Below are 12,288 nucleotides of genomic sequence, written 5' to 3'. Positions count from 1 at the left end.
TGATGGTCCCCTATTATAGGCTTCACTAGCTAGTTCATTTTGGGGTGAAAATGGAAGTCAATCGTTCTGTTCTAATCTAGAGCTTTCCCCAGCTAGACTAACATCCTGATTCCCTATCATAGGCTTCCAGGAGTGACGGGGGGTTGCTCTCATCTGAATCCTTGAGTGGTCTGGGGAACAGGATCTAAATTCTAAGTTTAGTAATTCTCCAGCTACCGTAGGATTTTTTAGAATTAGTTCTATACAATCGTAGGCATCACCCTGGAAAGTTAGCCTACTTGCGCTCAGGATATCCTCCCGAATAACAGATCTACATCCCCTTACATACCTAATCCAATGGATAGCTGTGTTGGTCAAGGAATCTGGAGATTCACGTTCCCTGCCAATAGGGAGCTTGGGTATGTTAATCAAGTATACTGGAGGGGCTTTGGCGGGATTAGGATTTAGTGTGGTGGGGCCTAGATTTGATCCTACATAGCCCATTTGCTGTCGGCTAAGTGGGGGGTTGGGGCCAGCCTGAGTCGGTCTGGATGGTCGATTATCTACAGATTGCCTTGGTGCACCCCTTGTTGGGGGCAAGTTATGTCCATAAGATAGACGACTCCCCAAAGGCACTAAATTCCCTGTTCTAACAGGCTCAATTGCTCTAGGGTATTTGGGAGCAGCTGTATCTAGGCTTGGTTTTTTAATTGCCAAAGAGGTGCCATTTCCTACTTGGGTTAATGCCTTTGCCTGATTAATACTAGGAGCTTTTGGTATTACAACAGCTTTGTTTTTCTCCATCTGTAGGCTGTTTACAGCAGTGGTTAAGTTATCAATTTTCACTTGCATACCCTTAATTAGAGCACATAAATGTGTTACTAAGCTAAACAGAGGTTTGTCGTGATGATCAACCACCTCTGGGAATACCTCAGTGGTGTTTTCTGCTGTGTTTAGATCAGATCCAGACAAGTCCTGCCCACCGTCTGGATAAAGGTTTTCAATGTGAGCTAAAACCGTGAACTTATTAGTACAAGGTAAATTAAAAATACTTTCAGTGATCTGTTCTACATCTAATGCACATACATCTGGATTATCCTCAGCAGCCTTGGGTACTAGTGAATTAGCCTCAACAGGAGGTTTACCCAAAAACATTCTTGGAATGACTGTTGGCCCCGTCGCTTTGCTCTTAGCACCCTTTGTTCCCCCAGGGCTGGCTATGTCGCCAGCTTCTCCCACTGGAACTGGGGTAGCTATTAGCAAATCAGTACAATCTGTGATCAGTTCGTCAATTCTGTCCATCTGGCCCATGACACAATTGTCCCCCGCATTTAGCAGGCATTTTTTTTACAGGCTTACATTTCTGTCTCTTAGCGCGTTTCCCCCCCCTTAGTTGCCCCTCCAACAGAGTCTATAGGGTCCTCCAAGATTTTTCTTTTCGCCATAGTTCCAATCCTATCGGGCCACAGACAAATAGTCAGGTAGAATATGTACAGTACCTTTTGTTGCTGGATGCAAGAGGGGGGGGCCCAGCCCAGCCTCGTCCGGCCCCGGATGGCCACAGACGGCCCGCCCTTTGCCCGGGCTTAGCCCGGAGCAGTCCCGCGCGCGTCCCGCGACGCGGGGGCTCTCTGTGGTTTAAGAGCACCTCCGGGGGCGGGACTGGGCGTGCGTGGCTTCCTGCGGCAAGGGCCGCTGGGGGATGTAGTCCCCGGTCCGCCGCGATGACTGGCGGTAGAAGCGGCTGGTGACAGGCAACAGGAAGGCTGTGCACTCCTCGGCGCTCCTCGGACTTGCGCTGTAATACCCGGTGAGTGATTGTATGTCCCCCGCTCCCCCGGGGCTCTCTGTGGTTTAAGAGCACCTCCGGGGGTGGGACTGGGCGTGCGTGGCTTCCTGCGGCAAGGGCCGCTGGGGGATGTAGTCCCCAGTCCGCCGCGATGTCGGGCGGAAGAAGCGGCTGGTGACAGGCAACAGGAAGGCTGTGCACTCCTCGGCGCTCCTCGGACTTGCGCTGTAATACCAGTGAGTTATTGCATGTCCCCCGCTCCCCCGGGGCTCTCTGTGGTTTAAGAGCACCTCCGGGGGCGGGACTGGGCGTGCGTGGCTTCCTGCGGCAAGGGCCGCTGGGGGATGTAGTCCCCGGTCCGCCGCGATGTCGGGCGGTAGAAGCGGCTGGTGACAGGCAACAGGAAGGCTGTGCACTCCTCGGCGCTCCTCGGACTTGCGCTGTAATACCCGGTGAGTGATTGTTCTTCCATGTTGCATACGCTCCCCTACCAGTGCCCACCTATGTTGCTTTCCAGAGCGTTGCTTCCCCCAGGCTTTTGCACGTTTTTTTTCTATTTAGTTAACAATCCAACTTTGATCAGTAACTAAAAAGTAAAAACAAAAAGGAGCTGCTCTGAAACCTGGAATGCTGTTGAATGGCTAAAACAATTGACAGAGCCAATAGGTCCCAAATAAAAGGCCTGTTTGCTTTGCCAGTGTTTGTTTTTCGCTAGTCATTATTAGTTTACATACATGTATCTGTCTGCACTTAGGCTAACATTTTAATGATTATGAATGATTGTAAAACTGCTGCACCAACCCTAGTAACAAAACGCATATGGTGGCTCATCGTACTCAATGTAATCAACACAAACTGATTAACAAAAATGCTACACTACATGTAATGATGCAAGTCCAAGGGAAAGAATTAGTAATACAGTAAAAGGGTCTCCTTAAAACAAGTATGCAACACCAAGAAAATGTACACAATTGCTACCGAAGTGAAGCTGAATGGTAACCTCAAATAGTATTGTTTTCCTCAATTAGGTCTACCCTCGTCCCATGTCAGTCTCATAACACATTTCTGCCTCCAACCCTCAACGCGTTGCCTTTTGCAGTGTTTTGTTGTCTTGCTCTTTTAGAATAAAATTCTCTTGACTCTAACTATGGTGTCTGTAAATCATTTGCTGCTCCCTTTGCAAGGTCTGCAACATTTGAATACATTAAGAATAGGAAATGTTTGTATAGTTTCTTCTTGTAGATTAAGAATGTCTCTAATTTATAAATGTTCATCCTATTCAACCATTACAGTATCTGAAAAATCAAGGTGAATGAAAAAAGAGAAAATCTTAGTAAGTCAAAAAAATGGCTTCCCTCTTACAACAAGCAATGCAGCATAACAAAATATTTCATGTAACAAAGAGATCACCCTTAAAGACTTGGGGGGGCTAATTATGATGTCGGTCAGAAAGGCTCCAAACGGCAGACGGATTTTCCTAAACCGTGTCGGAACCTATGTTTCTGACTAACCCGGGAACATTTCCAACCGCCCGATTATGATGGAAGTAACTGTTCGGTCTTCCAACTCGGTTCCGGCCGGCATTCGGAGAAACCGAGTCAGTCAGAGCCGACTCGTACAGCTCTACGGACTGCGTTTCCGATCGAGCAATTATGATGTTGGATTCGGACACGGATCGGCTGTTGGAAACCCACTTTGTGGGCCCGTAGCAGAGCCCCTCTGGCCCGGAGGCCCCCAGGTTCAGCCCTTTGAGGTACCCCTGGGTCGACTCTTTACAACCATGCACAGTGTGGCAAGCATCACAGGGTGCCCACCACAGAGTGCAAGGTTTTCCGCAACCACCCCTTTTTTTTCCCAATGGGAGCCTGTGTTGTCGGTCGCAACACAGACTCCCATTGAAGTCAATGGCGGTACGATGGTGTTCGGAAGCATCCTAATCTGTCAGTCGGACTCCCCATATAAGAGTCGGTCGGACATGATTCGAAACGAAGTCAGTCAGAATGCTTTCCGACCGACATCGTAATGAGGACCTTAATGTGAAAACCTAGATTATTCATTAGTCCATTTGAATATATTATTATCAAATGAAAATTGTGATACAGGAATACATTACAAAAAGTCTATTATAAAAAATATAAATTGTGGTACTTATTCAAGCTTAATTTACAAATACACACAGAATAAAAAATTACATTGTTTTTCAATACAACATTTAATGCTCTCTAGTACTATCACTCCTCAAACGGAGCTGCTTAAGGTCTCAATACAAACTTTTTAAGTACGCATTAGCTTTCCTCCACCACGGAATTAACCTCCCAGCTTGACATCCACCAATTCCTAGGCTAGGCCAAATGCAATGATGTAGCCAGCCAATCAGATGGTACTAACCTTTCCTCCAACAACAGCCTATCAAGCGCCCACAGAGTAAGAATTTAGTATCTGGAAGAAACACGTTAGTTATAGATTCCTCACCCTAGACCAAACCCCAGGTGTCAGACTGGAAAGTTTTTTCATCAGCAGTACCTCTGCTCGTCGGAAGGTGGCGTTGGTCAGCTCTGCATCCGTCATCAGTTTCGTGGTCGCCAGGATGACGTCACAGCAGCTACTTAGACACCGCCCTCGTGCGCTGACGTCAGTTCTTTCTTTTTCTGTGCCAAGCAGCGCAGATCCGGGAAGAGCGGTACCTCAGTCATTTTCGGACTAACTTTTTCTCAACTTTTGTCGACTTCTTTTTCCGAGTCTTCAACTCCTAAGGTGCACGAGGGATGCCCAGTTTCAAGCCATTCAGTTCCTGTCATCGGATGGTGTCGGTGACGGATCCGCACTGTGTGTCTTTTTTGCCTGGAGCGCAACCACAACCCCAAGTCGTGCTCCGACTGCGAGGTTGATGCCCCGAAAGCTTTGCAGGAGCGGTCCCGAAAGCTGCTTGAGCACCGGCAGTCGACTTTGTGCCGTTCTAGGTCCCTAGTCACGAGGGAGGTCGAGGGACCGCTCACGGAGCCACCACCATTCCGGTTCCAAGCCTTGAAGTCTTCACACTCTGGGTCGGGTAAGTCGAAAGCATAAGAAGAAGTCGAAGAAGCATCGTCGTTCTTCGACTTCTCCTCGTCGGTACAGCCGACCCGATGAGGGTCGCAACTGGTGCCCCTCCTGCGGCTCCATGCGCAGAGCCCAAAGAGTCAACTCCGCGTTTTCCTCCCTTTCCGGGACCCAGAGCGACTCCCTCCCAGCTTCGTACATTCTACAAAGCGATTCTCGCCATCTTTGGGCGGCCTGAACTCACTGACGTGCCTCTAGGCCTTCTCCGCCGGCAGCTCCAGCGACGAAAGGTTCCCTTGGATCCAGGGCTAGATCCAGATCGGCCCCAGTTGACCTTATTACACCTCCACCGGCGCCTCTTCCTCCGGCACCACGTCCACACTCAAAAACAGTCGAGCCCCCGGTCAGCGTCGTCCCCGGCCTCCATCCCGACATGGACCCGGAGCCGGACCAGCGTCGCCCAACGCCGGATCCGGCACAGAGAGGGATTTGTATGCCCCTGTTCACTCCTGGGGCCCCTTTTTAACCAGAATGGCACCCAGATACTGAGGAGGAGGACTGGGAGGGGTCAGGAGACCCTCTAGCTGACCAGGAGAGTGAGCAGGACTGGAGAGAGGAACTGGGGGATGCCAGTGGTTTGGACACTTTGCCTGACCTTGGCATGTTGTCTCCTCCTACCGTGGCTACGGAGGAGGGAGTGTCGTACGCAGTGGTGTTGTGTAGGGCGGCCGAGGCTCTTAATCTCGAGCTTCTTACAGTGCCAGTCAGGACTAAGCTCCTGACAGAGTTTCTTCAATGAGCTGTGAGCTCTTAGGAGCCCTTGCTACTGTTTAATCGGGCCCTCACCGACATCCTTTTGGGTACGTGGTCCAGGCTCAACTCAGGGGCTCCCATGGACAAGATGACTGCCCGACGCCACAGCCCACCTCCGGGCAACCCCTCTTTCCTTTCCCAACACCCCACCCCAGAGAGCTTGGTGGTCCAAGCCTCCACTTTCAAGAGTGCCTTCCCTACCGCTCCACCGGAAAGGGAATCCAAGAAGCTGGACCATCTTGCCGCCAGCTTAGGACTGCAGTCCATAAACACTGCATGTCTCTTGGGCGTTATTCCCACTGGGTGTGGGATACGGTGGTGCAAGTGCTGCCTCAGTGTCTGGAGGAGGCCCGGGCAGTGCTCTCCCAGGCTGTCACTGCCGGGAGGGATTAGCGAAATTTGTGATAGGTTGTGGGTTGGGTACCGCCGACTCTCTGGGCAGGACCATTTCAACGTTGGTATTGCGTCGTCGCTACGCCTGGATGAGGTTGACTGGTTTTTCAGGGGATGTCCAGAACACCTTGATGGACATGCCCTCTGATGGCCGCGACAAAGCAGACAACGCCCTAGAGCGCTTCAAGGACTCACTGGCTACGGTCAAGTCCTTGGGTCTTTCCACCCGCCTGGCGCAGTCTGCTTTTCGCCCCTTTTTCAGTCAGATCTTCAACTAACAGGACAGTAATGCACCTCCTTGGCATGATGGCCTCCTGCACCGCTATTGTTCCCTACACTTGATTGTACATGAGCCCACTTCAAGAGGGCCTGGCTGCACTTTGTTCACAAATTTAGGGTCTCTCGGAGGATCTTGTGGTGATTTAGGCCAGCACATATCGCTCTGCAGTGGTGGAACAGCAACAACCTGTTACAGGGCAGGCCCTTTCTTGAGCCGGTTCCCCAAGTGACCATCACCACGGATACCTCTAATAAGCTGGGGGGCGCATTTCAAGGAAATTACCATACATAGTATGTGGACACGAGTTCTAATGACATTTCACATCAATTATTTGGAATTATTGGCAGTCCAACTGACTCTCAAACCTTTCTACTGCCATGTACATCACAAAAGAGTCTTGGTCAAAACTGACAACATGACTGCCATGCATTACTTTCAGAAACAAGGGGTTACACCTTCTCCCCAGCTTTCAATGTTAGGGCAGAACAATAGGTGTTGGGCGATCCACCTTAAGGTATATCTACTAGCGGAATACCATCAGGTAGCGTACAACAACTTTGCAGACCTACTCAGCGGGATGTGGTAACAAGTCCACGAGTGAGAACTCCACTCCCACTTCTTACTCCCATACTTCCAACGTTGGCAGTTCCCCACAGTAGATCTGTTTGCAACCCCCAAATTACGCAAAATGCCCATGCCTTGTTCCGGAAGCTACAGCAGATGTCTCTCACCCTCATCATGGTGTGTTATTTCACCCTCCCCCCCCCCCCCCCTTCCCCCCAGGTTGCCCCTAACACCGTACTGGAACCTCGATGTAATCCTCATTGGGCTCATGGAACCTCCTTTTGAGCCTCTTCACATGTGTCTTCTTCAGTTTCTGCCATGCAAGGTAGCCTTTTTAGTCGTCAATTACTCACCTCAGGGGTGTGAGTGAGATTCAAGCTCTCACGCTGAAAGAGCTTTTTTTTTAAGGTTGACAGTAAGGGGCCTATTACGATGGAGGATTTTCCGCATCCTCCGGCCCGGAGGATGCGGATAATCCTGTGCGGACCCACCAAAGACCCACCGCCACATTAGGATGGCTGGTGGGTCCTGGTTTCCGTCCGCCGCTTTTCCGCCGCGGTTGGCTTACAACCGCGGCGGAAAAGCTCTAATATGGTGACGGTGTCTCTCAGACACCGTCAGCCATTTTAGGATGGCCTGTGACAAATGCTTTTCCGCGGCTGGTTTTCCGCCGTGGAAAAGCATGTGTAACTTCACTGCGGGGGCCCGTTGCGGGCCCCCTGGGTGAAGGGGGGGGCAGTGGGGGGTGCACATGGGTGGGTACCTATGGTACCCCCCTGCATTTGTATGCAGAAATCTGCAGTGTATGCATTTTTACCATTGCGGCGGATGCAGTTTGAAGCCGCACCCACCGCAATGGTAAAAATAGAGGATGTGACCGCCAGGGTGGCGGTCACATCCTAATTGCACAGGAGGGAACTCCGCATGCCATGCGGAGGTTCCCTCCTACTCTATGGTGGCGGACGGACTCAGGTCCGTCCGCCATCATAATCGGCCCCTAAGTTAGTTCAAACTAGCCCAACATTTCTGCCGAAGATGGTCTCCCCTTTCCACCCCAGCCAGACAGTGGCGCTCCCAGTGTTCTTCCTACACTAGGACTCAAATGCAGAGAGGGCCCTTCACAAGCTAGATATCTAGATGGCTCTCATGTACTACAATGACAGGACGAAACCATTTCGTAAAACAAAACAGTTATTTGTTGCCTACACTAGGCCACACAAAAGCAGTGCCATTTCAAAATCGGGATCACTCGTTGGTTAGTCAAGAGCATTTAGACCTGCCAAGCCAAAAGACAGCTCCCTGGTTCCCCTAGGCTGCATTCTACAAGCAAGAAGCCTTCCTCTATGGCTTTCCTGCCTAACAACCCCATAGCTGATATCTGTAAGGCAGCTAGGAGGTCCACACCACCCATGTTCACCAAACATATTGTGTGGCTGTACTAGCACAGCAGCAAGCTCAGGTGGGGCAGGCAGTAGTGTGTACACTCTTATAATCCTCTGCAACATCCTTTGGCTAAGCACCGCTTAGGGGAAAACTGATTTGCAGACTATGCAGAGCATGTGTATCTACAGATACACATGCAAAGAAGGTAAACATTACCCTGTAACCTTCTGTTTTGGGCATGTAGTGCTGTAGATTTCCACCCACCTCCCCGGAAGCCTTTGGTTTTTGCAGATCTTTTTGCGTTACTTTCCATTTTAACATTCACTTGCATGGTCAACTTCTGTCACTTGTATGTTCCATCTCCATCCGCCTTGCGGTAAAACAATCTAACGATGGAGCCCCTGCCCATGCTTCATTACCAGTCATAGGAGGAGTCGCTGTACGTTGTGACTCAAAATACTTCTTTGAAGAAAAACAAGTTCTACACGTCCAAGCCCAACTCTAGATAGCAGGAGTATGCAGATCATGTGAATCTACAGCCCTACATGTCACAAACAGATGTTTACATGTTTACAGGGAGAGTATCATTGTCCTCTTTTGCCTTTTCATGCGACTCATTTAAGTGCATTTTTTTTGTTTCATGTGTGATTCCATTTGCATAGTCTTTGACAGTTGTTGCTGCAGAAGGATTTTCATTTATTTTTTGCTTAACAAAATTGTAACCTGATTTATGTATGAACTTCACAAATTATTAAGCAACTCTTTTCTTTAACAATTTATTCCAAAGATATATGTGCAAACCTGGAATCCTCAGAATCTTACTATGATGATTACAAGGGACGAGTACCCCTCCAAGCCCATGTCGTTAAGAGGCATCAATCAGCGGGCTCTCTACCAACAGTATCAGCCAGTTGTGATGCTGCAAAAATCATATACGATTCACTGGAATGGACAATCTCCACAAACCACGTTTCTTTACCTCATTAACTTCGACAGGTGAGATATTTAACACTTGTAATTTATTTTCTTTTTATTTTATATTCCTCCTAGATATTTAGTGACATTAATGAGTAGCTGCAGATAGTCATTTTTCTATCACTTTCAAAACAAATTTTCAACAACTATCTTTCCTCTAACTCTTCGTTAAACATGACGCGAAGCTACTCTTTTATACACTTGATAGTAGGGTATAATACATTTGTACAATTATTCATTTTTTGCTTCGGTTTGCAGACATTTTTCTTTTTCTCAAGCAAGAATATGTGCCAGTGATCTTTGTTTATTAATTTTCAAATTCTCAAAAAATACTTTTGGAGCACTGTGGCACATATAACCACGTACTGTAGAATGGTGCCAATTCTTTTGATCCATCTGGTCACTTTAATCAAGATTATAATGTATTCAGCACGGGTCGGTAGATATGCAATTTGGGATGTGTTTTGGTATATCTGTGGCTGTGTGGGAGGCCGTTTGTATGTTTATAGTGTTGCGTTAAAACAATGCTTTGCATCTTATGCCAATGTACTGCTTTCATAATGGCAACTAATGTGCTCAGATGCATGTATTGGCATTATGTGGCAACTTATGCCATCAAATTCCAGATACATAGTGAACAGGAAGTGTCCGGAGCAGATACAATATCCTGCACAAAGGCGATATACCATTTCATCTTTGGACACAGATTTATAAAAGCAATCCAATTTAAGGATCCTGTAGAAGAATTAAGGGAACTCTCAACATTTGGGATGCCTGCAAAGCAGGAATTTGTTATTTAAATAAGTCTAAATCTATCAATGGCACTATGTTATGGGGCATTCTCGAAAAGTGGCTTAATCATCTCACTGCAGACACACTGGTTGTCGACGCCCACTGAGAAAGCGCTTTGGTAAAATAAGATGCATTTACTGAAAAACCACGAGTGTGACTTAAGTGTGACTATTAAATAACTGTTTTCTCCTACAGTAACCTTTGCTCATCTAGGGCCAGAACCCACATAGTTGTTGTTTGCTCTAAAACGATAGTTAGTTGGGGTCCAGTTTCAGTGGGCAGTGTAAGCTAGGAAAATGAACTTTAAGAACTTGTTGCAATATCACTCACATAAAAATGGTGCAACATTTATATAACCTTTATAGTATGTTTGTCGGGAATTGTCAATGACATTAACACAAAAACGAAATCCCGGCTGTGTCGCACAGGTGTAAACTGAATGTTTTTCCTTAGTAACAAGTGCACTGGTAAAGTGGAAAGGCTCTAAACCTTTTGAAGACATGAGCTTTCTGTATACTAGTTAATGTCCTGATACTCAAGCAGTAGCAAGTATGCTTTCTTAGTCAAACCTGTAAGTGGAGCCACAATAGCTTGTTAAACCACACAAGTAGAATACCCCAACCAGGTAGCCCACTGCACCATGAGTAAACAAAATATGAGGTGATGTCTTTGCTCAGAGTCTGCACACACCCCCTAATGCCCTTCAGGCTTCAGCTTTCCAGGTGAGCAGAGACGCCCTGTACTACTAGGATAATAGGGGTGTTGTAGCTCATTAAGACGTGAAATTATTTGAGCCAAACACTACATGGCCAGAGTGTACAAAGCATATGAGTCTACAGCACTACTTCTTATGAACAGATGCTTACAGTGTAAGTCTCATTTTTTCATTCAGTTGTCCTAAGCAGTCCCCAGTTCCTTCAGCCACCCTTGCTTGTTGAACATGCCTTGAGAACTTAATAAGTTTGAAGTCATTTGGTCGTCCCTTCGCCTCAAGACCACTAGGAAATGCTGTGCTGTTGGATACATGAATGGGGATCCTATCATATCTCTCCACCATGATTCGAGAGCCTTCCTCTGATCACCTCTTTGTATTTCTGGGGCATTTGAAATTTAGATTTTTCTCCACATAGTTTCTCGTTGGTTTATCAAAAATGGATAGTTTTGAATAATGTACAACACTCCAGGCTACCTCATGGACTATAATTTGCTCAGCACAGTCTACTTTTAGGTATGCCACAGAATATCTTTTCACAATATAAGATATATTGCAGCTTCTTGATCTCTCTCACACACATTTTTTGAGGGGTCCTGCCAGTTTTGAAATCGTGAATGAGTTGAGAGTAGCTTGAAGCCGATATGCATTAACACTGAGATCGTGGCTCCAGGATCTGAATATATTTTACTCGATCCACTTACCTCCTTTACTTTTGTAAGCATTTTTTTCAATTGAGAAAGCAATGAGAAATGTATAGGGTGTTATGGGATCCAGCATGAATTTACAAGGTTGGACACTTGTAGAATACTCTATTATCACATTTTAGTTGCAAGAAAATACTTTGCCTTTCTTTCTTTGTTAGAACCATCTTTTACTGGTGAGAGTTTCGATTAGTCCTACAATGGTCAAATGTAATGCCATCTATGAAGTTCTGTAAGGGGGTGGTCTATGCACTCCTTGTTTTATATTTGTAAATGATCTGGTTTATACTCTATCTTTCGATCAGTGTGCTGATCTGATTGAGTGCACCTATACACTCTAATGTAAATCAAAGTAGGGGCTAGCTAGCTAGATTGCCTGCTAGACTCAGGCACGCACAGCTATTTAACAATTTACATATGTTTAAATCCGTTTAAACATGAAACTTAAAGCGTAATAATCAATTGTTTCCATTTCATTTTGACAAAAAGATTTATATAGTCTTTTAGTGAATACTCTGTTCAACAATTTCACATAGTCAAAAACAACTTCACTGTAATTCTCAATGAACACAAAAAATACAATTAAATGAATGTGGTTTTCTTTCTTTTAAGCAATGCAGATGTTGATAGCCCAATGCATTTCGGGACTTTTCATTTTCCCTTCGACAGGAGCAACACTGTAATTAAAAAAACAATCAAACATGAACAAATGTTTTGCACATAGGGGAATCTATAAGTTCAACAATACATCATTGTAACATTATGCACAATAGTTGTCAATCATCATATTAAGATAACCAATATTCAGATGTAAAACCAGCTGTGTCAAAAAATCATGAATAGTGAGAACAACGTAAAAAGAAAC

At 46.5% G+C, this 12,288-nt stretch overlaps 1 protein-coding gene across 1 annotated transcript in view; it reads left to right on the top strand.

Annotated features, from left to right (window-relative positions):
• The window catches only part of CEMIP2 (cell migration inducing hyaluronidase 2), a 360,647-nt gene that overhangs the window by 300,333 nt on the left and 48,026 nt on the right, over positions 1 to 12,288 (top strand). Inside the window, exon 18 of the mRNA XM_078675757.1 lies at positions 9,028 to 9,236. Coding sequence (XP_078531883.1) covers positions 9,028 to 9,236 — 209 coding nt within the window. The remainder of the gene's footprint in view (positions 1 to 9,027; positions 9,237 to 12,288) is intronic.

This window comes from Lissotriton helveticus, chromosome 2_1 (assembly GCF_964261635.1).
Source record: "Lissotriton helveticus chromosome 2_1, aLisHel1.1, whole genome shotgun sequence".
Taxonomy (NCBI): Eukaryota; Metazoa; Chordata; class Amphibia; order Caudata; family Salamandridae; genus Lissotriton; species Lissotriton helveticus.
The sequence above is the reverse complement of the archived record's forward strand: the minus strand, read 5'-3'. Positions and strand labels throughout refer to the sequence as shown.